Source organism: Thunnus albacares, chromosome 15 (genome assembly GCF_914725855.1).
Source record: "Thunnus albacares chromosome 15, fThuAlb1.1, whole genome shotgun sequence".
NCBI classification, from domain to species: Eukaryota; Metazoa; Chordata; class Actinopteri; order Scombriformes; family Scombridae; genus Thunnus; species Thunnus albacares.
The window spans coordinates 10,663,084-10,687,923 of record NC_058120.1 but is presented as its reverse complement, the minus strand read 5'-3'; the positions used below and the strand labels follow the sequence as shown (position 1 = coordinate 10,687,923).

Here is a 24,840-nt window from a genome sequence, read left to right as displayed (position 1 = left end):
GTAACAGTAGAAAGTAAGAAGGCTGAGGAGGAGAGATAGTGCAAGACTCATTATCAACTACAGCAGTTGAGAGTTTAGCAGACATGAGAGCTCCTGAGGGCCACCAACACAGACATGCACACCACACACACCCATCCGCAATCTCCCTTCACTTTACTCTGTCAGCTCTCACTCGTTCTCCCATCTTTCTGTTTTTCACAGTCATCCTCTTTCTTTTTCTCATGCAGCAAATACAGTAATATTTATGTATGCTTTGTATCTTTCTAATACAGTCTCCCTTTCTCTCTGAGTGTCTCTTTTGGTGAACGGGTATGAAAAGCATACAGAGTTGGCATCAAGGCCTCTGAGAGCTATCAGAAAAAGACAGACTCTCCCTGGCTGCCTCGCTTTGCTGCAGATTGATATCAAGTGTGCTGGAGGATACATTGTGTGTGTGTGTGTGTGCACTGATTGCGTGCATGTTCATAAAAATGTGTGTCCATGTACAATGTCTGTGTATGCGTTCACAAAAGCAGGCTGGACACACTCCGAGAGAAAGCGACAGCTCGTCCGTTAATTGCACAGGCTAATAGAGCAGCTGCTGATTCACTCCCACATCAGTGAGGTTCATAGCGGGACGGGGAGGCTCAGGCAGACATGTGAAGCATTAAGATGGACGGCCTTTGACTCTGGATAAAGGCTAAGGAGGTAAAGAGAAGAGCCATTAGACTGATGTAGTTCAGAGACTTCAGCTGTCTCTGGACAAGGACATGTCAGAAACTTTCAGACAGTGGACACAGGCAGGATTGAGGGTGCTCTTAAAGGTCCAGTGTGTAGAATTTAGCGGCATCTAATGGATCAGACTTGGAAATAGAATATAATATCCATGAGTATCAGTGTATAATCCCATGAAAATAAGAATCATTGCATTTTCATTACCTTAGAATGAGCCCTCTATATCTACATATAGAGCGGGTTCCCTTACATGGAGTCCGCCATGTTTCTACAGTAGCCAAGAATGGACAAACCAATCACTGGCTCTAGAGAGGACCTTTCGTGAGTTTCGCAGCCACGGTAGGTTTTCCTACACACTTAAAGGGGGAGGGTGAGGGTGAGGGGAGGGTTATTCAGTTTGTTGCAGTCTGCAACCTCACCACTAGATGCCACTAAATCTTACATACTGGTCCCTTAAGATTAAGTTTAAAAAGTTCCCTAACATGAAATGTAATGACGTTCTGAAAGCATAAGTCCCCCACATTTTGTTATGACTTTCATCTAGAAACTTCTCTTGGTTTCTAACTAAACTGTTATTGGCTGGAGGCTTCACACCCACTGCCCAAAGGCTGATGCCCAGAAACGTCCCAAACACAGCAAAATAATAAAAAAATGAGAAAATACAGGCAGAGGGAAGAGTCTCTGCAGATAAGTACACCGCCAAACTCTAGAGATCACAAGTGATGATTGAGAGATTACTTTTGTTTGAGTCTCTTCATTGTTTTGTTTTGTTTGGAAAATCCTGCATAGTATACCTTTAACTGTCATTACACTTGTTTGATCTGCTTGATAAACAATACCGATTGGAAAATTTTGTGCTGGAATACCACTGTGCACTTTTTACCCATCATTTAAATCTTTTCATGACCAGAAATTTACCAAACATAACTTTAATTTATATCAACTTAAACAAGGCCATTAATTATTGTTTCTGTTGGTTTCTGGTTGTTTCTGAATTCAGTTCTTCACATAAATATTATGAATTATGCAATGACTAAATAACCCACATGAAAAGAACTGCAGCAACTATTCTTATGATATGCACACTGCTATAAAGCTCAGTCACATGTATCAGATGCCATGATCAAAAATACTAAAATTTTGAACTTAATTTCACATAACAAATAGAAGATAACCGCATGCCCATCGAATGTAGATTTGCATGCTCTACCATTTACAAATCATGTATTCGAAAACTTAAAATGTTAACTACATGCTAACATACAACCTGACAATATCAAAGACATTCTCCTAACTGTGAAAAATGCAAGACGACATATAAAACTTTGGTACACTTATTTGTGCACAGAGTACAACACGAGGGAAATGGGAATTAGAAATGGAGGCAATGGGTAATGGAAAAGATGGCTGTATGCGCAGGGTGATACTGTTAGAGGTGGGTTGTAAGACTCAGGGGAGAAAAAAAAAAATCAATGATGATGTAAGGCCATGAATGCAAAACAGAAGTGTCCAAATACTGCAAAGTATTATGGAAGGGTTTCCCAGAATGCGGCAGTCAGCATGTCTTTACAGTGTTTCACACTTATGGTTCAATTGTGGCATAAGCAATGTGAGACACTGTAAATGTAATCTTAAAATGTATTTTCAGTCAGAAACAAAACCACCCTGATACTCATTCAGTGGATATGAACATGTAGTCAGTATCATAACATACCAATCTTCCCGAGTTTGTTAATTTTTTCCAAAATGCTAGAGCAGGAGAGTGCCTCTGAGCCAGGGATAGGAAGACATGATAATAGGATGCCAGAAATTCAGCATGGACATGAAAAATGGCAATAGAATGGTGAAATATTCACACGCTAATTAATGTCTATAAATAGAAATAGTCTGAATTTGTGGCATAGGAATGCTGAGTGCTCATCAGCACAAAGGGTCCCGCTTACGGAGTACATTAGGAGCGGAGGGACACGCTGATAACAGAAGGAGTGTACGATTATGATAAGCCTCATCCCTTCGCTTTCTATGCACAAGCCTTTCAATCTGAGAAATATAAGCCAGAAGCAAATGAAGGAAATGTTTCTGAGAAAGAGGTGGATTTGTGAGTGCTGGGAAACTGCCCAGGAGAGGGCGCCCCTCACTCGATGGTATACAGTGGAGCAAAGGACATGCACACAGACATGGACACACACACACATACACACACACTGCAGTGTCTTAATCATATTCACCAGCAGGAGATACAAATCTTTTTGCGGCCATTACTTTCAAAGTCTCCTCTAATCTTACTTGCTTTTCATCATTTTCCAGATATTCCAGCCCTCTCACTCTTATCCTCTCCTTCAAGCTTTACACCACATTTCAAACTCATGTCTCTCCTCATGGCAGACCCAGGCCTGACTCAACACTACTGTAACCCACTAATAAGCATCCTCATCCAATGTCAGTGTTAATTCATGCCATGTGTTTAGCATATGCAAATACAACAGTTCTATGTTATCCAATCAGTAGAGAGAAGTAATACTTATTAAAAATGGACACACTGCAGTGTTTCCATCTACTGACAACACAGGCTGTGTTGCCATGGAAACAGGATGCCAAGGTAGACATTATAAATAAAGAAACTACTGGGGGCACTGAGGTTGTTAGTGATTGTGCCAAAGTGCGTTGCTGAAGTTACTCAGCAAAAGCTCTGACTTGAGTGATGATAAATGAACTTTGGTAGAAGTGGTTTGATGAAATCAAAGGTTTGTCGATATGTGACTGCTGAGTATTCAAGAGAGGTGCCATGTAGTGTGTCTTCATGACAGTGCAATATATCAGAATAAAGACATTTTCTGAGAAGAGCAAGTTTTTTCAAAATGAAATGGAATTTGTAAGCAAGTGGAGTCAAACTGATGATGCTGTCAACTCAAAATTTACATGCATACAATGTAGCCTACACACAAATTTACACACATGCACAGATGCAAATATTAGACATTAAGACTGCAGCTAACTCTGTCCCAGACCAGTGTCTGATGAAATCTCCTAAGAAAAAAGTTTCAGAGCGTCCAACATCCATATTCATAAGGTTGCTATAAGGTTATTTGAATAAGTGTCCGTTCTGTCAGAACACCTTGTTCTAAGACCAGCCGAGAGGTGCACCCTTGGGTCCTGCATATTCATAAAGTGACTGCCAGACACCTCAACTAAACACCACAGCAACTCATCCTGCTGGGAAAGTTACGTCTTGTGAAATATTTCCAAAAAACATGAGCTAACATTTGCAAATGCTCTTCACAATCTTCTCTGTAATTGATTACACTTGGCCCAAAAAGTGGACCATAACATCAAGCCCCACCCATATGGTACCATTGAACAGAGAGAGGAATAGAGTGGATTGGTTTAAAATTTGGCCCAGGTCTGGCTTACAGAACATTTATACACAAAATAATACTAAAACTGTTTTATCAAGTTCCTTATCTGCTTAAGTGCAGATAATCTCGACTATATGCCCCATCAAACATTAATTTCACGCTGCAGGATGCCCCAAAGTTATAAGTTCCAAGCTCTAACAGCTAAAACTCATAACAAATTTCCAAGTCTCTATCACCAAGGTTGCTGCACCCTTGCTCTACTCAGCATGTGTCTCACACCTAGGAAGGGTGTGCAGTTAGCTTTCTAGCCATGCGTCTATGAAACGAAACCTTCTAAAAAGGTAGACATCAGTCTGGCACTGTTTGGAGGACAAAAATGCATAACAGAGGACTAAGTTCACTGCAGAAGGCAGTTATTACTAAGATGACAAAATGGCCATGAGACTGACAAATGAGCAGACTACTGCATAGCCAATACGCGTCACAGCTTTGCAGCATTTAGTGAGGTTTTGTTAGTGGGATGGATGGTGTGCATGCAGTCTCGTTGCAGTCCGGAGGTTAGAGAGGTTCAGTCGTCAAAAGTTAACGCACAGGGAGGTAGAGAAAGTCATTACTGTGAGGACTGCGGACAGGTACCTGAGTATATCTCCCTGCTCTTCAATTTCATCAGCAACCTCTTCACACCTGCAATGATGTGAAGAAGCCCGTCATCACCACAAGTTTGCAACAACTTGCCCCAAATCTTTTCCTCCCTCTGGAATATAAATGAGAAAGTTTAGGCCACAGAGAGAAGCCCATACAATTTTTGATCCTTTTGGAATATGTTAATTTTCCTATAAATAACATTATGTGCAAAGAATAAAAGATTGTAAAAATCTGAGTGGTTAAGTTTGTGGACAAATAGTAAAGAATGGATGTTTCACTTTATATCAAAACTGTAAAAAAAAAAACAAAAACCATCAGTCAGGAAGAATGCATATACAGTAGCCAGTAAACGAGGCATGAGCTTACAGATGCACAGAGCATACACAAACAGGTAGACAGACAAATGTGACCCACCCACTGAGCATCCATTCCCCAGCATCGCCATCCACTCACTATTACCACTGACTGGCTCTCTTTCTTTCTGTCATAGCACTGTGTAAATGGTGTGTTTTGTGGAGAGGGGACATCGGTTAGGTCCTTACCTGTGTTCCTGTCTGGTAAGATACAGCAATGCTTCTGCAGTATGCCTGGCAACACCTTCAAAGAAACAACAAAGGATGAAGAGAAAGGGGGGGTGGGAGGGGGGAAGAAAGACTTAATATCACAGCAGCTCAAAGCAGATAAATAAGGTGGAGCTCAGAGGAAAAGCACTGAGCCATGCTATGACCCACAATTACAGAGTAGCAACAGACACCCATTTCTCTCTCCATTTGCATCAAAAAGAACTGCTCCCATATTTATCTAAGACCTTTCTTCCACACGCTGATCTGAGCAGTAGAGCACTAAATGATGCACCCAGTGTGGATATGTGGAGGGTTCATTTTAAACTGTATCTCTGCTCCAATCTACAAACAGTCAAAGGTGGGTTTAATGGTGTGTGAAGAATAAATATGATATGCCAACAATCCATTGGGATAGGGCAGCACAGAGATAAAATATTGCTCATCTGAGATGGGAGAGGGGGTGGCACCAGTCAATCTGTTGTGGTCATGTCAACAGGCCAATTTTAGAAGCTTCCTCTGCTCCATCAGCAGCTTTGCTATGCCAGGAAGTTGTAGCAGCAAATACAACAGCCAATTATTGCACTGTTCACAAGCCCGGGGTGGTCATACTAATCAATAATGCATGCTTACAATCTATCTCATAAAAGGATCCTCTAAAAATTTAATTGATCTAAAGTTGCATCTTAGCCGATAATATTTTGCTGTCTTCACCTGTATGTAGATCTGAAAATGTCTCATGGCAGAATCAAAATATATTTCTCAGAAATAAATCACTTATTTAAAAAGTGGTTGTGCAAACCTGAATATCAAAAAAAAAGTATCCTAGATGGTTTTATTTTCTTTGTATTACAAAAGCATTGTTCGGCCTTGCTGTGACACTGAACATCATTAGTCCTCAGAAGTCACAAATATGCAAGATTTCTACTAGAAAGAAGCCCAGGGAACCACAGCGGAGGAGGAGATGTGGAGGTGGCTCAGCAGGTGCTGTCAATGCGTCTTTGTCCTTGTATCTGACTGACAGGCTCATTGTTGTCAAAATGACTTTGGTAATAAAGACAGACCTCTGCTTCTTTCTCTCCGTTTCATTTTCCCTTGTGATAGTGTTAACATTCTTTTACATTTGCACTTGGTGGTAACCTCATTTATTTTACTTCTCTCTGGGACTGAACAGGACGGATCAGATAAGTGTCCCTTTTAATTAAAGAGTGGAGCATACATTAAAAAGGTACCTCTTGAAAAGAGAGAAGACCAGACATGAAAAATAGAACCCTAATGAACCCAAATGGCTCGTCTCAGGAGGACATTCAATGAGCTATCAACCCACTACATCATTTCTACCAGATGAGGGCCTCCAGCTCAAACACTCTTGTCATGTAGTCCCATTTTCTATTTTACCAGTAGCATATAGAGAGAAGAGGTTATCCTCTAAAGTATAAGGAATTCCATGAGGGTTTGTGCAAATAACATGCTTATTTTTGCCTTAAAACAGTCAGTCAATTCAGTTCAGCTTTAGGTCAGGACATTTACTTAAATAACCAGTTCTGGAGCCATTCTAGGTTGGCCAAGCTTTGACTTTCAGACTGATACTGTAAAAGCTTTTCATAGCTTTTCCTACTGATGTGTAAAAGTTCCCTCAATATTTATGGTTGCAGTGTCCTACAGACTTGATAAATCTTGAAGTGAACACCCATATGACCCAAGCTATTGCAACCAAGGGTTATAAATTAGAGATTGTGGTCATTCACACATCATAGTACTATTTTCCATCAACATTTTAGCAAATATACATATGCTCACAACATACTGCGCATATTAATAAATATCATCTCAGTATTCACAGCTACACTAGAAGCATAAACATATTTGGTTGTCTTTTCCACACTGTCACATTCTCATTTTAATTTCACCTTTTCTCTCATTCAGGTTTACATTCAGTTACAATTGACAATTTTCATAATTAAAACAACCAACACATTTTTTTCTAGATGAAACTCACCCATTTAGTTCATTTCTTTCAACTTAAATTCATCTTTAAGTTGTATTAATATCATAATCTTTCTTTTGAGCTAGCTTGCTGCTGGTCCAACCAGCCGTCCAGTCTGACCTCCATCATATAAAAGATTGACTGATGCAATGAGCATTGTTAAATACCTACTCCTGGGCCCTGGACTATACCAAACTCCTGCCACAGCCAGAGGGGTTTTGGCAAGAGAATCTTTTGTTTGTATATTCTACAGTTAATATTGTTAAGTTTAACTATTTTGTTTATATGGTGTATTGAGTTGGAAGCAAATTGTCCATCTACTGTTCATTTGTAGTTAATTTTGTTATTGTGTTTCGTCCACCCCTCATGTCTGTTAAATGTTTTGGTCAGCCTATTGATATGTTCCCCTCCTGTGGCATTAATTACATCAGTGTTTTTTCTTTGCAATTTACTGCACAACACTCCACTCTGGTCCCTTAAGTGACGGTAATGCTCCTGTAAGCTAGATTGCCAACCGTCAATAAAACTGGAAGTTTAATTACGTCAGTCTTTTTAGAGATCAGTTAAGTTACTAAGTTCTGTTGCTGTATTCCGTTTAGTTCTGTTTTTGTTTTTTGTTTTTTACCTCTGTTAGGGCTCGATTTAGTTATTATTCACTTTGTTTTGTTATTTTGGGGGTAAATAAAAACCCACTTTTTCAAAACCAAACAACCTGCGTCCTTTGCTTTGCTGTTCAGCCCTTAACAAGCGACAGTCCAGAAGTTAAAGGATAAATAATTATAGCCTATGTTCAACTTGATTGCATAATAACTGATTGGTTAAACACAGATAAAAACCTAAACTTAAGCTAATGGTCAATCACTAGTACATCACAGTTGCAGCTGTGAATAAAACATTACTTTAAGATAATTATATTTTGTTTGATAGAACTCATTCAAATTGTTATGGATCATTTTTGAATGTGTGCACTATTGTACTCAGCAGAAGAGAAAAATATGCTGAACATATGGACAACAAAAGCAAAAAAAGTAATTTTGTTATTTTAGTGATTTCATTTGGGAACAATTGGTTGGACTAATGCACATCTTTCTGTCTCATATGTGATGATCCTCATCATCCACTTTAGATGAAATAACTGACTGCACGCTTGCCCTGTAATCCAGGACCTGCAACACATTTCTATTCAGTAAACAAGTGGATAAGAAAGCTGAGTGCATGGACAGCTTTGCAGAGATGAGAGATACAGCAATTGGATTGTAATGACTCAAACAGCTGCATGATGTACAGTTATAATTGATGCTGACTAGCTGGCTGGCTGGCAGAGACTTGTACTGGAGGAGTGTGGAAAACGAACTGTCAGGGACACTCTTCAGTGTTTCAGACACACAGAGCTGTCACTTGCCTTTCATTAACACTTTAAAAGGATTGGAGTCTGGAGGCAAGGCATCTAATTTCACAAACTTAAATGCATATGTCCATTTGTTTGTCTTTTTAAGCTTATCTTGAGATGAGCATGAGGATTTATGTCACCATGTTTTAACAAGACAGATTTACAAGACACACAAGGACTGCTCCATGGACACATATAACTGGGACAACTGGACTACAAAAACAGTCAAGAATCAGGCTTGATATTTTGGGTATTTCTAAAGGTTTGTTTTCTCACATTATTCATGGATTTGAATAACTGATTCATTCAAATCACATTTTTCAACTCTTTCACACCAACACGAAATAAACAACCTTGATTATATCAAATCGAATTCATTATCTTCATCCATTAAAGCCAGTCGTTTGATTTAGCAGTTTTACAGTTTTTGTCACCGTCAATGGGGATGCATCAAAAGACAAATTAGATCCTGAAAGACAATCCAAAGCAGAGCCCTCAGGACTATACACCCAATTCTGTGAATGAGTCTTCAAACTCTATTGAGTCAGTGAGTTCATAAAAGGCTCCATTTGGCAATGTTGTAACAGTTTACCATCATGCTCTTCCAATAGGACTGGTTGCCATTCTCTTGTGGCCTGAAGCTGGAGGAAAAGAGATCCTGTGGGGGACGTCATTAAAATCAGAAAGTAGTAGATGTTTGCCGGAACTCTCCAATCTCTATTTTATCACCCTGTTAAATCTGCATTTCTCTTGACATGTGGGCTGGAAATGCACATAAGACATACAGTATAGTGCTGTTTAATATTTTAATCTTATAGCAAGTGCACAGTGGTATATGATACTGATTCTGTGAGTGCAGAATAAGAAGTATTTACTTATTTTCTTTGTTTCAAGCATTGTAATATTTGTTTGGGAATGTTATAAAGCCAATTGAAGATACAGTATAATGACCTGTCAATGTAATTTCATTATACAGTATGTCATTCTGCATTATAGTTTACACATATATCCACTTCAGCCACTTTTAGAATGGCTCATAAAATAAAAATGAGATGGCTGAGCTTCTAGGAGTAGCACATGGAAACTTACAGCTGCATCCATTTAAGTTTTACAGGAGGTGCTGGTGTTTTTTTCTGAGAATCAAAAGAAAAACAAGGTTTATGGATGTTTTTTCACAACTTTGTGGTTGTTCGCTTAAATATAGTAACATGTCTTGACAAAAGCAGGTATTGAGCTACAGTACACCCTGCCTCTGACAGGGACAAACAGTATAAGAGCACTTAAGAGAGACAAACATGAAGACTTTTGAGGTGGTCCAGGAAGAAGAGAGAAATAACTAAATGCATGCTCATTAACTGATATGAACAATCAAATGGGCCAACTCAGGTGAGTCACACACCATTTGAGTCCATAAAGAAACTTTTCTCTTTGATATCAGCTCTGAAAATGAGCCCTGATATAAAAGTACTGATTACTTTCCCACTGAAAGTCCATTTGTCTGGAGATTGTTTTGTCTACTGTTTGATGGAGTCTGCCTCATGAGACTGGAGAGTGGGGATCAGAAATAGCCTCCATAATGTAACTTGTGCACAAGCTGATGTTCATAAAAGTAAAGTTATGACATCAAAAAGTTCAAGTAAATGAGTGTTGGTTGTTTTTGAACTTCTAATTTTTCTCCTAGTAGTGACCACTATGAGATGTGCGTCAACCTTGTCAAACTAGTTGCACTGGACTTTGGTGTAAATGCATCCAAACAACTTAGGCTCCAGTGCACCAGGTTCATTTAATGGTTCTGCACACGGTCAGGAGCTTGAGGCAACATGGTCTAGTTTGACCATGGCTGTGAGTGGTCAACAGGAACTTCTCTTGTCCCAGTGGTCTTTCAGGATGCTCACAGATCAAATACATGTCTATACACAGTACAGGGCACATGCACACACACACACAAACATACACCCTCACTACGTATCTCCACACACTATTACTTCTGGGTCCAGGCAATTATCACAAGTGGCAGTGTATAATAGGATATCTTTCCGCCTCCTGCTGAGGGCTAGAGTGCAACTCTCCGTGAGCTAATGGAGATCTGAGAGGATGGACGGGAAGTGGAGTCACTCCAATGCATTTCAAAGCTCTTCCTGTCTGCCTTAAGCACTGTCTGCTCCCTTCTTACCCAGTCTAGCTATCAAATGCAGTAGTGTACAGACTGGGCAGAAGATAAGGCACTGTAACCAGTCGCCCTAGTAATAGCTACAAGAGATGCAACATACACAAGTGGAAAAATATTAGAAGCACTTTTCAGTATAATGCAGTTTAAGTGATCAACACCACAGTCTGAGGCCACAAAAATCACCATAGAGTACAATTAACACTTCTCTGACACAATGTCAGTAATAAATTTAAATTTGGAAACCAACTTCTATTCTGCCGATGCCTACCCATGCTTACCAATAGGTATATGTAAATGAAAGGGAACTGAGATCCCCTCCAGATGCTCATGCATGGAGGTGAGTGATGCATCTGGAAAGTGCAGGAATACATTTGCAGACGTCAGACAGAGGTCAACGCCTCACATGGGACAACATTTGGTGACACTTTTACTTAAAATGCAAGGCTGCAACATAAAGGCATGGTCTACAGGAATGGTCTATAAGGCAGAGAGACCAACAGAAATAATACACTACACTGAGGAGAACAGAGTAAATGTGCTACATTAGCAGCCCACAAAGTCTTCAAACTGCTCAGAAAATGTGTATATTGCTTCACATCTCTCAAATTTCTTTAATCTCTCCTTGGTGTAAAGAGGTTCCTAGAATTAGAGCTATGTACATTTACTGCAACCTAGCTGCAAATGTCATTATCAATATCATGAGTGCCCTTCCTACAGCAGGGATGAAGGCAGTTTTCTCATACGTAATAACTTCACCACTAACTAACTGATTTCTGACTTTTACTGCAAAACCATGTGATGTGGACTATTTAGCCCTTGAACAATACCAGTAGGTTACTCTTAGAGAGAAAATTGACGTTAATATTAAACAGTTTGACCATATTAGTACGATTAAAGCACAAAATAATTCTCTGGAGCTCAACCAAATCTCTTACACCTGTCCCAATTAAAAAATTCTGCCGCCTTGATGATCCTTCATTAGAGAGAGCTATTTTATTAAGCTGATATATTCAAGTTCAGAGCAAGCTTTGAAGGGTCTGGTAAAGGCTTGGTTGTAAAAGAGCCGGGCCTTTCGCCAACAGTAATGGTATTAGGACTTATGCTCTACAAGGGAGACCTCAAGTACACTTGTAACTGAACGTCTTTTCAGGGGTCTTGCACTTGCATTAGGATCAAATCTCACATTTGGACAGTGTTAACACAATGAACCTCAGGGGACAAATTTATAATTGCTTTTAAACCATGAGTTAATTTACCTTTGTTTCCTGTAAAAGAGTTTCAAAGGCGTACAACTGACAAAAGACACTGATAGTTACGTCTGCTGTGCCAACTTTCAAAGGACAGCTGCTGTTATGATGAAAATGCATCGGCCTGTATGATACAGGCAGCCTGGTAAAATCATCATAAATGATGACATTACAAACTGGCATCAAACTGCCTGTATTTATGACTCTATTAGAATAGAGGAAAGGTTACACATAGTATCCCAGCTTACTAATGGACCTTGTAATGAGTCACATCAGACTTAGGGCTATGTGGCAACACTAACACTGGGAGAATGCACTGACACCCACTTGCAAGGCAGATCTGTGCCTGCCACAGCCGCAAAGGTGGTTGACTGAGGAGTCACAGACACACAAACATGTGCATACTGTATATACACACACTTGGCTCTGATGCATTATTAGATTCATAAAGCTGTATCCAATCCATCCCCTTCATTCCTTCTGCATCCCCCACTGAAGCCAATCTATTACAGATGTATGGGGGCATTCATTAGGGGATGAATAGAGACATAAAAAAGGGAGAGAGAGAAGGCGAGTGCATGGCTAGGTAAGGTAAGACAAAGTATTAAGTGAGAGAGAAGAAGGACATGGAGGGAGAGAGCAGAAACGCATCTGTAATGGTAAGTAAATAAGAAAAGAGCCTGCTGAATGTTTCAACATTTACTTTTAGTCAGACTAGTCGACATTCACCGCTGCTCCTCTCCCCTGTAGACCAAAATGACATCACCACTCACATAAATGTAGCCTTTTAACTTTGCTATGCATCTTCAAACAGATTATGAGAGCCTTATCATGTCACTGCCAAGTAGGAGAAGTCCTTCCCATTGACAACTCTGGGAGTATGTTTGTGGGCATGTATGTGTGTGTGTGTGCTTGTGCATGCAAGCAAGCAATTTGACAGCAGTGTCAAAAATATTCTGAGACAAGCTACCTTCAATTCCCAAGTGCTTCTGAGGGGAAACGTCAGTTTTCTTTCTTTTTTTTGTTTAAAGAAATTGCCTGGTAGGATGAGTAAAGAAGCAGATTCCTCCATCTCGTTTGAATCATCAGGCTTTCACTGAAACCATGATTAGTCGTCTGGTTTAAAGCAGAGGTGGTGATGTAGATGAGGTGAAAGGTGAGGTCCCCTAAAGCTGGTAAGTGACAAGTAATTTATTTCTCAGTCACATAAGAACTTACAGGGGTGACATCCATTTATCACCAACCACCTGGCACCTGTCCACCCACAGATTCCCTCTCTTTTATGTACAGACTGGCTGCATACATGTTGCACAGGCACAACCAGATAATGTATACACACAAATCCACAAACACAAAGATATTGTCAATTATCATCCTCATTAATTTAAAGTAATTACATTTGCTCCAAACCACTTGCTGCCACTACCGCTGCACTATAGCACTTCTCACTACCTGCATAATGAATGAACATGGGACACTTTGCTAGGACCTGAAATAAAACATGCTTGTTACTATGGCAGAAAATGCACAGCTGTGCAGAGTACCCTGTGTCTCAGAGACAAGAAAGTGGACAAGTCAAATCACCAAAGCAGTTGCATGTCATTGAAAAAGGGCTTGCTGACCACTGCTGTCTAAAAATAAATACAATTGCTATTATTGTGCAGAGCACAGCATAAAGGAGTATTTTGGTAAAACTTCTAGCTGTGAGTGTGAACAGCAATAACTCCATTGAGCTTCCAAAGCATTGCAATGAATATGATCCCTTATTTTTAGCACCTCTATGATTATGATGTCTGAATATGTGAGTGCTGGCAGCCAGCACTTTGTCACTCACAGTATGTGCCAAGTACCGTGTATTTGCTGTGGATTCAGCAGCAGTGCTGAAGCAGGCATTCAATACAACTTCCCTTCTTCTAGTGTCGCTCAATCATGGGAATCTATTGGAGCTGAGACATCAATACTTGCAACTGCACTGAATCTTAAACAATTCAATGTGTCAGTGTATAGCTGACAGAGATGACAAGCTTTTTTACACAAACAGGGGGTTAACGATTTCTACTCTTGCAACCTTCCAAACAGCAAAAGAGGCTTGTTTCATACACCGGAATACTGTACAAGTCTCACTACTTGATTCATCAGTAGGCTTGTGTGCATATGCTGCTGCTGTGCTCACTGCAAGGTGTTATATAACATGTTTGCACATGTCTGTGTAGTTTTCTTGATTCTTACAAAAGCTACAACTCATCCAATGCCTTCTTTTGTTAAGCTGTGTGAAGCTCCACTCTCATTGAGGATTGCCAGTGCTGGGCTTGTGTCATACACTGAGCTTGGGCTCTGTCATACACTGTCAGCGAAGCTCATCCACCCACAGAGACTACAGTCGGCATGGTACATACAATAGTACGTGACAACAGGAGCAGGCTGCGGGAGATCAAACCTGACATAACATCCATTTAAGAAGTTAACCTTGTACTAAGAGGGCTTTTTTCTGCCTGAAATGCTCTTCATCCACGCCTCCTCCTCACGGATAAATGTAAGTGGAGGAACAACATCCATAAGGAAAAGCAGAGGAGTGGTGAACGAAATTCATGTGCATGCAAAAATGATGCAAAAATCATTTATATTTAGTTTATTGTGATCACTGACCATAATTAAACAAATTAGCATTTTGTTACTTCAGACAGTTAAATTAATTTTTACAAATACATCATTTTGAAAGAGCTAACAGTACAAAAGTCTGATTACTTTACACAACTAAGAAAAATCCTGCAACCACAACTGCTTAAACACACACCCATTTTTCATTACTGCATGCATCATCTCATTTACTGTAAGCTGATAAAAATACAATGTTTGAATCCTGCACATTTCATTTTTTAAGAGTTAAATGTGTGCTCAAAGATTAAAATAAGAGAGAGAGGGGGGGAGGGGGATTTACCTTCTTCAGAGCTGACATTCTAGGTGGATCCTCCTCCTGCAAAGCCCGTTCACATGCTGAGGTCCCAAGCCAAGTTTGGAGGGTGCGCAAATCCTAACTCAGACCGGTGCTGATGCTGAGCCATGAGGTGCCTGTTTAGTATTCTCATCTCGCCTCCACCCCGTCCTACAGCTGGCTCGGTGTGCGCACGCACCAAACTGCTGTTATTACAGGATTCAAACACACGGGGAGCTCCAGCCTGATGCATCACACACTGACACCTGATGAGGGAAAGTTGGCAGTTAAATCAGCCTTGAATTTTTCTGATAGTTAGTAGTATAGATAAGTATTAGGAATCATACTTTTTTTTTTTAGATCGTCCTATATTTAACATCTCATAGGCAGTTTACTTCAGTGATATCAAACTTATTAGTCTGCTCGGACTTTTTCATCAAAACACACAGTAGTCGAGCTGTGTTGTTTACATATTGTATCAAACGTCGCTGATTTATAGGCCGATTTAAAGAATGGGTTCGACTGATTAAGACCATATATTGGAAAATGGTATACAGGCTATACAGTTTTTCTGACACGTTAAATTGCTATAAATGTGTATGTAGTTTGGTGCGACTGGACCAAATGCTCATCTCCCTTTGCTGTCAGTTCCTCTGTGTGTGAGCTGGTGGGAGGAGTGCAGCTGGAAGAGAAACACTTTGAAAAGCTTACTTGGTTTTAAGTAACTACTCTTTTAGCTAACGTTATTTTTTTAACATGGGACGTTACAAAGCTCGGTTATTTAACTGGTGTGTGTGTGATATGAACCCCTGTTAACGCTAAATTTAAAAGCTAGCATACTAGCTAACCTAACTCATTCAGCTTGCTAGCATATTAGCTATAGCTGCCTAGCCACCTGTAACAGTAGTTTGCGTTTTTTCCTTGCTTCCAGTCATCTAATACGTGTCGATATGACACACAGGAAAGAAGGTGAGCACCCCATTGTCGTCAACACTATCATTATCTCATACAAAACACGTATTTGCATTGTATCTAAGTAGCTAGCTAACGTAGCTAGCTGGCTACGTCTCGCGTTAGTAGGTCTCTAGCTATGCTGTAAACAAATACACGTGTTCCTCTGTCAAACGACAGCTGGACTGTTTTCACACAATCCATATAGAAACGTTTCTAGATCAATGTATCACACTGTGCTCCGATACCGATGTCCAATACAAAGTGTAATGTGTCAACAGCAGTTCTGCTGAACTTCTCTTTGAAATTCAAATCCTGTAAAACATCATGTGATTTCTGACAGTTTGAGTCTTTCTAAATTGTACTGCAAAGATAATCAAATATAGACGAGTGATAGTAATAATAAGAAGCTTTATCTGTTTGTTTCATATATTAAATGAAGCTCAAACCTAACAATAAAAAATAAAAGAGCAGACAACAAATCAAATATAAAAATACAGGAAGGAACTAAAATAATAGGACATTTTGCCAGTAGGGTTTTATTATTGTATAATATTGATAATTGTTATTATCAATATTATACTAATAGCCTACTATAACACACAGGACCCATAAATCAACACCTCCTTCAAGTTGGTTCATCTTTTGACTTCTTCATCCTGTCATTCTTTGTTGATTAGAAACATTACATGTGGGGTTGATCACTGTCTGTGCAAATGAAGTCTACTACCCTCCACTGAATTGCATTGTGAAACTGATTAGGTGTCTGTCAATAACAATAAGATTAACAGATTATATTATATCTGTTTTTGTCACTTGTGCATTGTGTCACTCAGTATTTCAGTCAAAGGTACTCCAGAAGCTTTACCCTGCAGCTCCCAAATTGGAGAAGGATCCCAGCCTGCCACGCATTGTTGAAGCTTTAGCCAAAAAAACCCATGAGAAAAGAAAAGCTTCTCAAGGGGACACTGCTAACAGTAAGAACACATTCAGTTTGCCGGTGAAACTGAAACTGCTTACTAAAGTACAAAGACTTTTCAAAATACACACATACCTGCACACCACACATGCAGAAGTGTTGCTACCCTCCTGCTCTTTTGGGGTTCATAGCCTTCTTTTATTTGCTGTTTTTTCTCAGGAGATGCAGGGATAACACAGAGTGCAGCCAGTCCAGGCAGGCGGATGTACACGGTCCTACCCCCTCCCGCAGACTACAAGACAGATTCAGAGAAATCCGTCACGCTTCCCCAGCTAGAAAACATAAATAGTGCCGAGAACCCAGCTGGTAAGACGACCATAATCTTACATTTATGGACTTGCGCTGTGCACCATAAAGCTAGGAGAGATTTACAGCATGGGGTTTCTCCAGGTTGGCTCTCTCAAGTATTAAAGTCACTCTTCTTGATTGTCTCTGCTACTCTAGTTAAGGGAAACAGACAGTGATAATCAATTGTCCTCCTGAACTGAAGAAACCTTGAATGCAGTGGAGTTGTTGTTTGAGCCTGGGTGATTCTGTTTTCACTTTGATCTGTTTCTTGAATTTGTTGATTGTCAGAATAAACTTGAATAACTTTTTTTGGATATTCTTAACCTTTATTGATGCCATCTTTGAAGCGCAATTGCGAGTGGATGTAATACCAAGTTGAAATGCTCTTGACCTGTGAGTTGGATCATTAGGATAAGTATAAGTCGCATGTCCAGCAGTTGACTGATGGATCATTTAAAGACCATTTATGTTGTCTGTGCTGTCTTCTTGCCTCCTCTTGTCAGATTGTAATAACACTCCTGGCTCATCACACAACTCTCTGTGCTCATCATCTTCCCTAAAGTCCAGATGAAATGGCATTTCGAGAGTATCTAACTTCCATATCATGACGTCTTTCTGAGTGAAACAGGATAGACAGGCAGGACATGATGTTGGGAGGAATTTGATTTGAACATTGAAAAGTGGGCATGTCATAATGAATCTTCGCTCTGTGTCGCTAAAAGTTGAAGAATGATTGATGGGTGGATGTCATGATATTATTGGTTGGAATCGGTTGGTTCAAGCCTACATAAGCACTCATCATATTTTGTTTTACAGGAAGAAAACATGATTGGAATTTGATGTATGAATACAAAGAAATGGATGGGTTAAAAAGGCATTTTTCATTTCATCTCGACTTTAATGCAGACCTCCTTCCACCTGACAGGCTTTACGTCGGTGTAAGGGAAGAGATTTGTTGGCTCAGACAGTGCAACGTCTTAAAGGTGCCTACTAGAATAGATGATGAGGTTAAGTTTGATTAATTGCACTTGTCACCCTAAAAATGCCTTAATTGAACATGTTTTTGATGTAGTAGACAGTAAGTCTGAGCTGATTTTGTGTTACTGGGCCTGCTGTAGGTTGCAGTTGTTATCTTTGGGTTACCAGTGAGAAGCTTCTCTCATCCTCTATGCAGAGAACACATTGACATGAGATACTTTGTTTAATTTTTAATCTACCTCAATAGGACAGAATTAACAAAAAAAAACATTATAAATATTACATATTTTTCTAAATGCTCTGGAAAAAATGTGACTCAGTGCACTTGCATGACTGCAGACAGAGCTGCACAGATGGTAGCATGAGTATCTGTCAAAGGAGGAACAATATGACAGCTACTTTAAGTCTAAATTGATGTGCATATAGTCACATTGGGATTTTAATTTGTCATGACTATAATCCACGTTAGAATAAAATTACTTTTCAGTTTTGTGGTCATTGTTGCTCTGCCACTTGCTCAGCTGCAATATGTCCTGGCTGCTTGCCAGTCATTTACTACTTGCTAGTGTGAGCGGGTCACCAAGAATTCGATTGAAGCTGGTTTCTCTGACCTGTCGGGGCCTCTTGAGTTGTTAAGGAGAGCGGATGTGCGACGAGGTGGAGAAGGAGCTGCTCAGCTTAAAGGAGTGCCGTTTCTGCATGGACTCACATCAGACTGTAGTCGTTCTTGGTTATGTTTAAGGTTATACCCAGTAATAAGACATAAAGAAGAAGAAGATAGATTTAAAGGGAAACTTTAGGATTTTTCAACCTGGACACAATTTTCCCATTATTTTGTGTCTAAGTGACTAATAGGGAAAACAATTTTTGAAATTGATCCTGTATTGAGAGAGAGTGCTTCAGCCAGCATCTGCTAAACAGGCTGCAGTGTAATCCTTTTAGGGCAATTGCGCCCCATCAATGTATGTCCAGTAAAAGTCCTTGTTTTTGCCACTGACAGGCTCACATTGTTATAAGTGTCTGACAACATTATGGAAAGCAGTGTTTCCCCTAGGTTGACTGCTTTGGCGTGGCAGGCTGCCAGGCCTGTACAATTATATGGGAAACACTGGAAAGGATCCCTACAGAGAAATAAAACTTTTTTTCTTTGCCTTTCACTTGATCAATCTGTTTATTATTGTGTCTGACGAAGTCTCGCTCAAGGAGAAAGTCTCGTTCTGAAATATCGCAAGAGTTTGTTGCGGAAGTTGTTGCAGGAAGACAATGGTGGAAACATGAGTGAGAGTTGGAGAGAGCAGTGTTGGAGTTTGTTGTGTTGGAGTACAGGAAAGAATAGCTTAGTGTTATCTAAAAGATTTTCAAAGTCATGGCTTAATATTTAGCTGTCTTCCTGCAACAACTCAACTCTCATGACTTCTTTTTGAGCAAGACTTGGTTAGGCACAATAACAAACAAGCTGGATCAAGCAACATCACACATACAGTATACTGATTCGACTGTACTTTTATTAACCACCTGTGGTCTCAAGTTTTTTCTATGCAAGGCTAAGATTCAGCAGGTTTTTAGAGTATCTAATTGGAATCAGCAGGTGCAGTAATTGGCCGGAAGGGAAGCAGAAATCTCTTGGCCCTCGTTGCCACGATTTTGGACATTATTGAGACTCAAAGCCCCTACTGGCTTCAGCTTGTGTGTAGGCATCTTTTACACTTTGTCCAGGTTGCAAGTGAAACCTGGTGAAATCTGCTCCATCCCAATATGTGACACAGAATCTATTATATTAACTGTGTGAGCCAAATAATCTGATGTTCTCACTTCTGATTTAGGAATCTTTTGCTTAAGTGTAGAGGTGCATATGAAGGCTGTAATGGATTAATGAAGTTTAAAAATGTTTTGAAATTAATCAAAAGTCTTCTGTCTCGTTACCCACAGAGGAGAGCGTCCATGAGAGCAACGAAGATCTCGACCAAGATAAAGAAGCAGAGGAACAGAAAAGAAGGAGGAGAAGAAGGAAGAGGAAACCAAACTTTCATGAAAACTCAGGGAAAGATGGAGCACCTACAATGAGTGAGACCTGTATAGGTCAAGGTCAGACTCCTGTGGATGAGGGAGGGGAGCGCATTAGCAGGAACAAGAAAAGAAAGCTAAAGAAGAAACGGCACAAAGAAAAGCTGCTTTCCATGGGTCTAATGCCCCAGGCATCTGCCCTGGAGTTCACATACCAAAAAGATGGGGAGGAGGAGGATGAGAGGAGAGCTGCTGAGGTGTCAGACTTTCTCAGGACAACAATGGAAATCTATATGTCTGATAGTGAGTATTAAGCCCAGGCTGCTTGCCTGTTTTCAATCAGGACTCTTATTCGTAATGTACTAAATCTAGACCAAAGAAAAGAGTGATTTTTGATTGCTTTTAGGTGCTGTGATGCTCAAAGCTGGTGGCATTCTGAGATGTAGTTTACAAACATGTAATTGAATGCTGCCAAATGCTGAAAGCATATTCATGAGAACCAATGACCAGAACTCACTGCACTTAAGCCATTGCGTTTTTGTGCTTTTTTGAGACATGACGTGACAGACAGTGCCAGCATGAACTAAACAGACGAGTCATTTAAAAAACCAGCCGGTAATTGGATGAAAGTGTAATTGCTAAAATTGCAGTGCCATTAAAATTTAGTAGATGGAGAGACAGAAGCGCCAGTCATATCTATATCTGACTGCTGACTGGTAATCATCAGCTACATCTTTGATTTATTTAGTTAACATTTCTTTTAAAGAAAAATAGGCTAAGATAACATAAAAGTTACAAAATTTGAAATTATAAAAGTTATAAAAGAAGTCATGTTTAATATAGGGATTATTGATGGCAGGCACACAATGCAAAATCCAGCTTACCTAAAGCAATTGCACTCTCTGGTCACAGAGTTTTTAATCAAGGCTCTGAACTCGCCTAGAGAAACAAGTTCATTAAGCTGCAGTGTGTGCTGAAGATTAGGCCATGAGTAGTGTGCAGAAAGCTCCTTGGTCCTCGCTACCTGGTAAAGCAGCCCTGTAAATGAGTGAGAGTAATAATAAATGGCGAGACCACACCAACATTTTGATTTTATACAATTTGTAAAATGATACTAGTGATGTTCTCTCTATTTTGATGACACAGAGTCTAGACAGTAAAGTGAAGAGGAGGCAACAGTTATATAAGTAAAGAAATAAATGTTATATAAAATGTTATATAAATTAACAATGGCCACTGTAAATATGGTGCAGTTTATAGAGGTAAATTTAATGTGTCACCTTGAGATGTATTAGATACAATACTATATTATGCACAAACCACCTCTCATGTCTTCTGTGCTTCACCAGCCTCGTTGCATGTAGACAAGCTTCCTCACTTATCTGGGATGGTGGACGACCTTTTGAGCAGCATAGCCAGTGGAAACAAGCCCGCCTCTCTCCTAAAGCAGCTGTACAGTCTCAAGGCCTTTGTTCAACAGAAGGAGACAGACAGACTAGCAAAAGCACTGGAGGAGCTCTACAACAACTCCTCCATGTCTGGAGGTCAGTGATCCATCAATGAGAAAAATGTATTTTCCCAAAAAGTTCGGGTATTAGTGTGTTTAATGTTGCTCCATGCTTGTTACGTGCTTTCATACATGCCCATTCCTGTCCATACTGGCCTCTTCTTGCTGGGATCTGCCTCAGGCACTTCACTGACCTGTCCCTGCAAGTTAATACTTGCCTCTGTCTGTCTGTGCATGTCTCATGCTGTGCACTCTTACATACGTCTTTATTGTTCACCTGACTACACCTGCCCTTACTTGCCCTTATCAGTCTTCACCTGTACGTACGTGCCCTTAATTTGCAGTACTAGAGCCGGTCCCATCCACGTTACGTCTCACACGCAGGTGACCTGCACCGTGAGTTAACTAACATGTTACAACTTGTTCGTCTTGCCTTAACTCTGTCAAGAGCCAAAACATCTCAAGCCCCCAGACATGTTTTCACCTGTAAGCGTGTGCGTGTATGTGTGTGTGTGTGTGTGTTGGCTACCTGGCTGCATAATAGGATCAGCAGGGACTTTGCTGCTGTCACGTACATGCTTGTTTGTGTATGAGAAAGAGAGGAAGAGTGAAAAAGAGATTCAGGCTACTGCCATATTGCTGGCCACAAAGTGATGCTTGTCTCTGTCTGTCCTTGACGCCAAGACGGCATCATGTAAAAACCAGTTTGCTATCTCGCGAGCAGAGCCCACAATAGAGCCTGCCTTAGTTGCGCCTATCCTCTCCATGCACCTGCTCCACAGCTGCCTGAAAGCTTTTCTAACCCCCCCACCCCTACCCCACCAACACCACCACCACCACCACTACCACCACCACCCCACCCGCCTCACATTGTATGAGTCATGCTTCAATTCACTGTTTTTTTTAATGCTGCTGCTTTTAAATGCAACTCCACCAGCACATTGTATCAAAGCAGCAAAGTAATTTATCTAACTTTAGCCCAAAGCAGAATTCTTTGTTTTAGTTAGTAAAGATTCATTCTGCTTAACTCATCTTTGCTATGTGAGCATTTTATAGAGAAGGCATTGGCACTCTTGCTGTATTTGACACATTTATGAATCGCTGCAATATGCCAATATTTTAAATTATAACGTACAACTTGTTAAAGCAGCATATTGCCAGGCAGGAACTAATCCATGTGCTTGTGGAGAAGTGTGTTTTTTAAGTCCTTCAAGTGAGTTCACTAAAGCTCTCCTCACTCTATCTACCTTTGCAGTGGCAATCAGTTGACTGCAGGAGTAAGTCTAAAGCAGATTTCCTGCACCCTGGAGTTCCTCTCATGAATGACATTGGCTTGACTGCTTCCCTTTTTATACTGTCCATTTTATGTTCTGCATTGATTCACTAAACTGAATTCATTTTTTTTCAAGAAGAAGTAAAAGAAAGATTCTGTATTGGGTGTGAGACAGATGTGTTAGGATGAATCACTACATGCAGGAGGTAGATTTTAGCACCGGCTGTAGATTTTGTTCTATTATGCCCAAAATACAACTGCAAATAAGTCTCTTTGGTGAAAGCACTGACTGTTGCTCTGGTATTGTGTTGTCAGCAGTCTCAGCTGTAACTGAAATGTTTTTCTGTCTCTTTGTGTTTTAGACGAAACCACTGCGGTCGTTTCACTGTTCCAATACTGGATCACAGACATTCTTCCCTTGCAGGGAGACAAGAAGACAGATTTTTCTACAACACACCCATGAGACTGTCAATCACACAAACACAGTGACAGTACTGAAGGATTATTTCCACTGTGTTTCATCATTTTAAACAAGAATATTCTTGTTTTTTTTTTTTTCTCATATACTGCATTTCAAAAGTGTTGGGCATACCATGATGCTATGTGAATATTTTTATTAAATATTTTTGCCTTTTTACACTTTTGTCTAATCTTTTTTTATGCCTAATATCTCACAAGAAGAAAACAATCCTGAGCTAGGCCTGCCACACAGCATGAATAAGCTTGACGTTGTCATTATCGACCGAGCTGTTACTTACCTTCCTGTTTGTTAGAGTTGTTTCGTATTTGTTTTTTTATGTAGTTTAAAATGAATCAAACATTTAATTGGTATTAACATCACACCCATCCACCTTTATTTAATTGCCAGCAAAGCAAATGTCAGCTCTGCCGGTGCTCCAGTGTTGTTTGCAGATGTTATGACATTTAAACCCAGTCGGCTAACCTAATAGCTCTTCAATTATCTCGACTTCCTACAAATCAATTTCTGACCAAGCTGCTATTCCATATGCCTTTTCAAATTTACTGTTTCACCTAACTGCACTGGATAGATTGATTGTCATCAGGAAGGCAATACTAATGAGAATAATGATGTCCCTGCAGATATTACTTATGAGGGTAAATGATTAAGAACAATAACTAGTCCTATTACGTGATTCCCACAAACATTTGTTGCAGTTATCTAACCGTATGCTCAGTATAGTAACACAGCATGTTGTTGATGGGCCTTAGGAAACCAGTACCACCCAGGGAGCCTGTAGCTTAACCTTCAGCACCACCATACCTGTCTACAGCTCAGGTAATCTATTTTAATACATTTACCCGTAGCTTGTTGCCAGGGGATGAGTTCAGGAAAAGGGTAGAGAATTAACTCGGCTTGGATGCGCCATTGTGATGACATGAGTGAGCGCTGTCTGCCACATAGCAGCTTCAGAGGAATTGTTGTCTTTCCAGAACTAGGATGTGCCAGTAGCCACCAGCAGTTTATACTGTACAGTGCAACAAAAAGCTCTGTGCGTAGGTGTATACTATTATAGTAGTGAACAATTAACATGAGGGCTGCCATCTGTGGCCTCCATTCATGGATGGACGCACCAGGTGCTGTGTCTGATGGAAAGTCATGGGCTTATGCTGCTGACATTAGCCAGAGATGACAATAAGGACAAAGACCGCATTGCCTATCATTCTTATATAAATGATTTTTTAGTGGTTATAGTGCTTTGTGTTTTTTGTCCTCCACACAGTAGTTAGATATACTTTGTAGCCATTCTAGCAACATGGCTCTAGGGATGGCCCTGTTCCAGACTGAAATATCTCAAAAAATATAGGATGGATTGCTATGAAATTGTGTACAGCCATTC

General features: G+C 40.1%; 2 protein-coding genes across 4 annotated transcripts in view; one reads left to right on the top strand and one right to left on the bottom strand.

Annotated features, from left to right (window-relative positions):
* Positions 1–15,120, bottom strand: part of dlgap2a (discs, large (Drosophila) homolog-associated protein 2a) — a 161,362-nt gene extending 146,242 nt beyond the window's left edge. Inside the window, exons 1-3 of the mRNA XM_044375200.1 lie at positions 15,008–15,120; positions 5,258–5,312; positions 4,707–4,754 (exon numbers count right to left, since the gene is read on the bottom strand). Of these exons, the coding sequence (XP_044231135.1) occupies positions 4,707–4,754; positions 5,258–5,312; positions 15,008–15,025 (121 nt within the window). The 5' untranslated portion in view covers positions 15,026–15,120. The remainder of the gene's footprint in view (positions 1–4,706; positions 4,755–5,257; positions 5,313–15,007) is intronic.
* Positions 15,121–15,332: 212 nt separating this feature from the next.
* Positions 15,333–23,618, top strand: LOC122998355 (glutamate-rich protein 1). Of its 3 annotated transcripts, none has more exons than XM_044375203.1 (7): positions 15,333–15,550; positions 15,933–15,970; positions 16,789–16,929; positions 17,091–17,237; positions 20,127–20,504; positions 21,551–21,745; positions 23,344–23,618. In XM_044375203.1, the coding sequence occupies exons 2-7, from the start codon at positions 15,952–15,954 to the stop codon at positions 23,442–23,444; spliced, it is 981 nt and encodes a 326-aa protein (XP_044231138.1). In that variant the 5' UTR covers positions 15,333–15,550; positions 15,933–15,951; the 3' UTR covers positions 23,445–23,618. The 3 variants fall into 3 exon arrangements, with proteins under 3 accessions (XP_044231138.1, XP_044231137.1, XP_044231139.1); XM_044375202.1 differs by lacking the exon at positions 15,333–15,550 and adding an exon at positions 15,584–15,789; XM_044375204.1 differs by lacking the exon at positions 15,333–15,550 and adding an exon at positions 15,585–15,722.
* Positions 23,619–24,840: the final 1,222 nt, after the last annotated feature.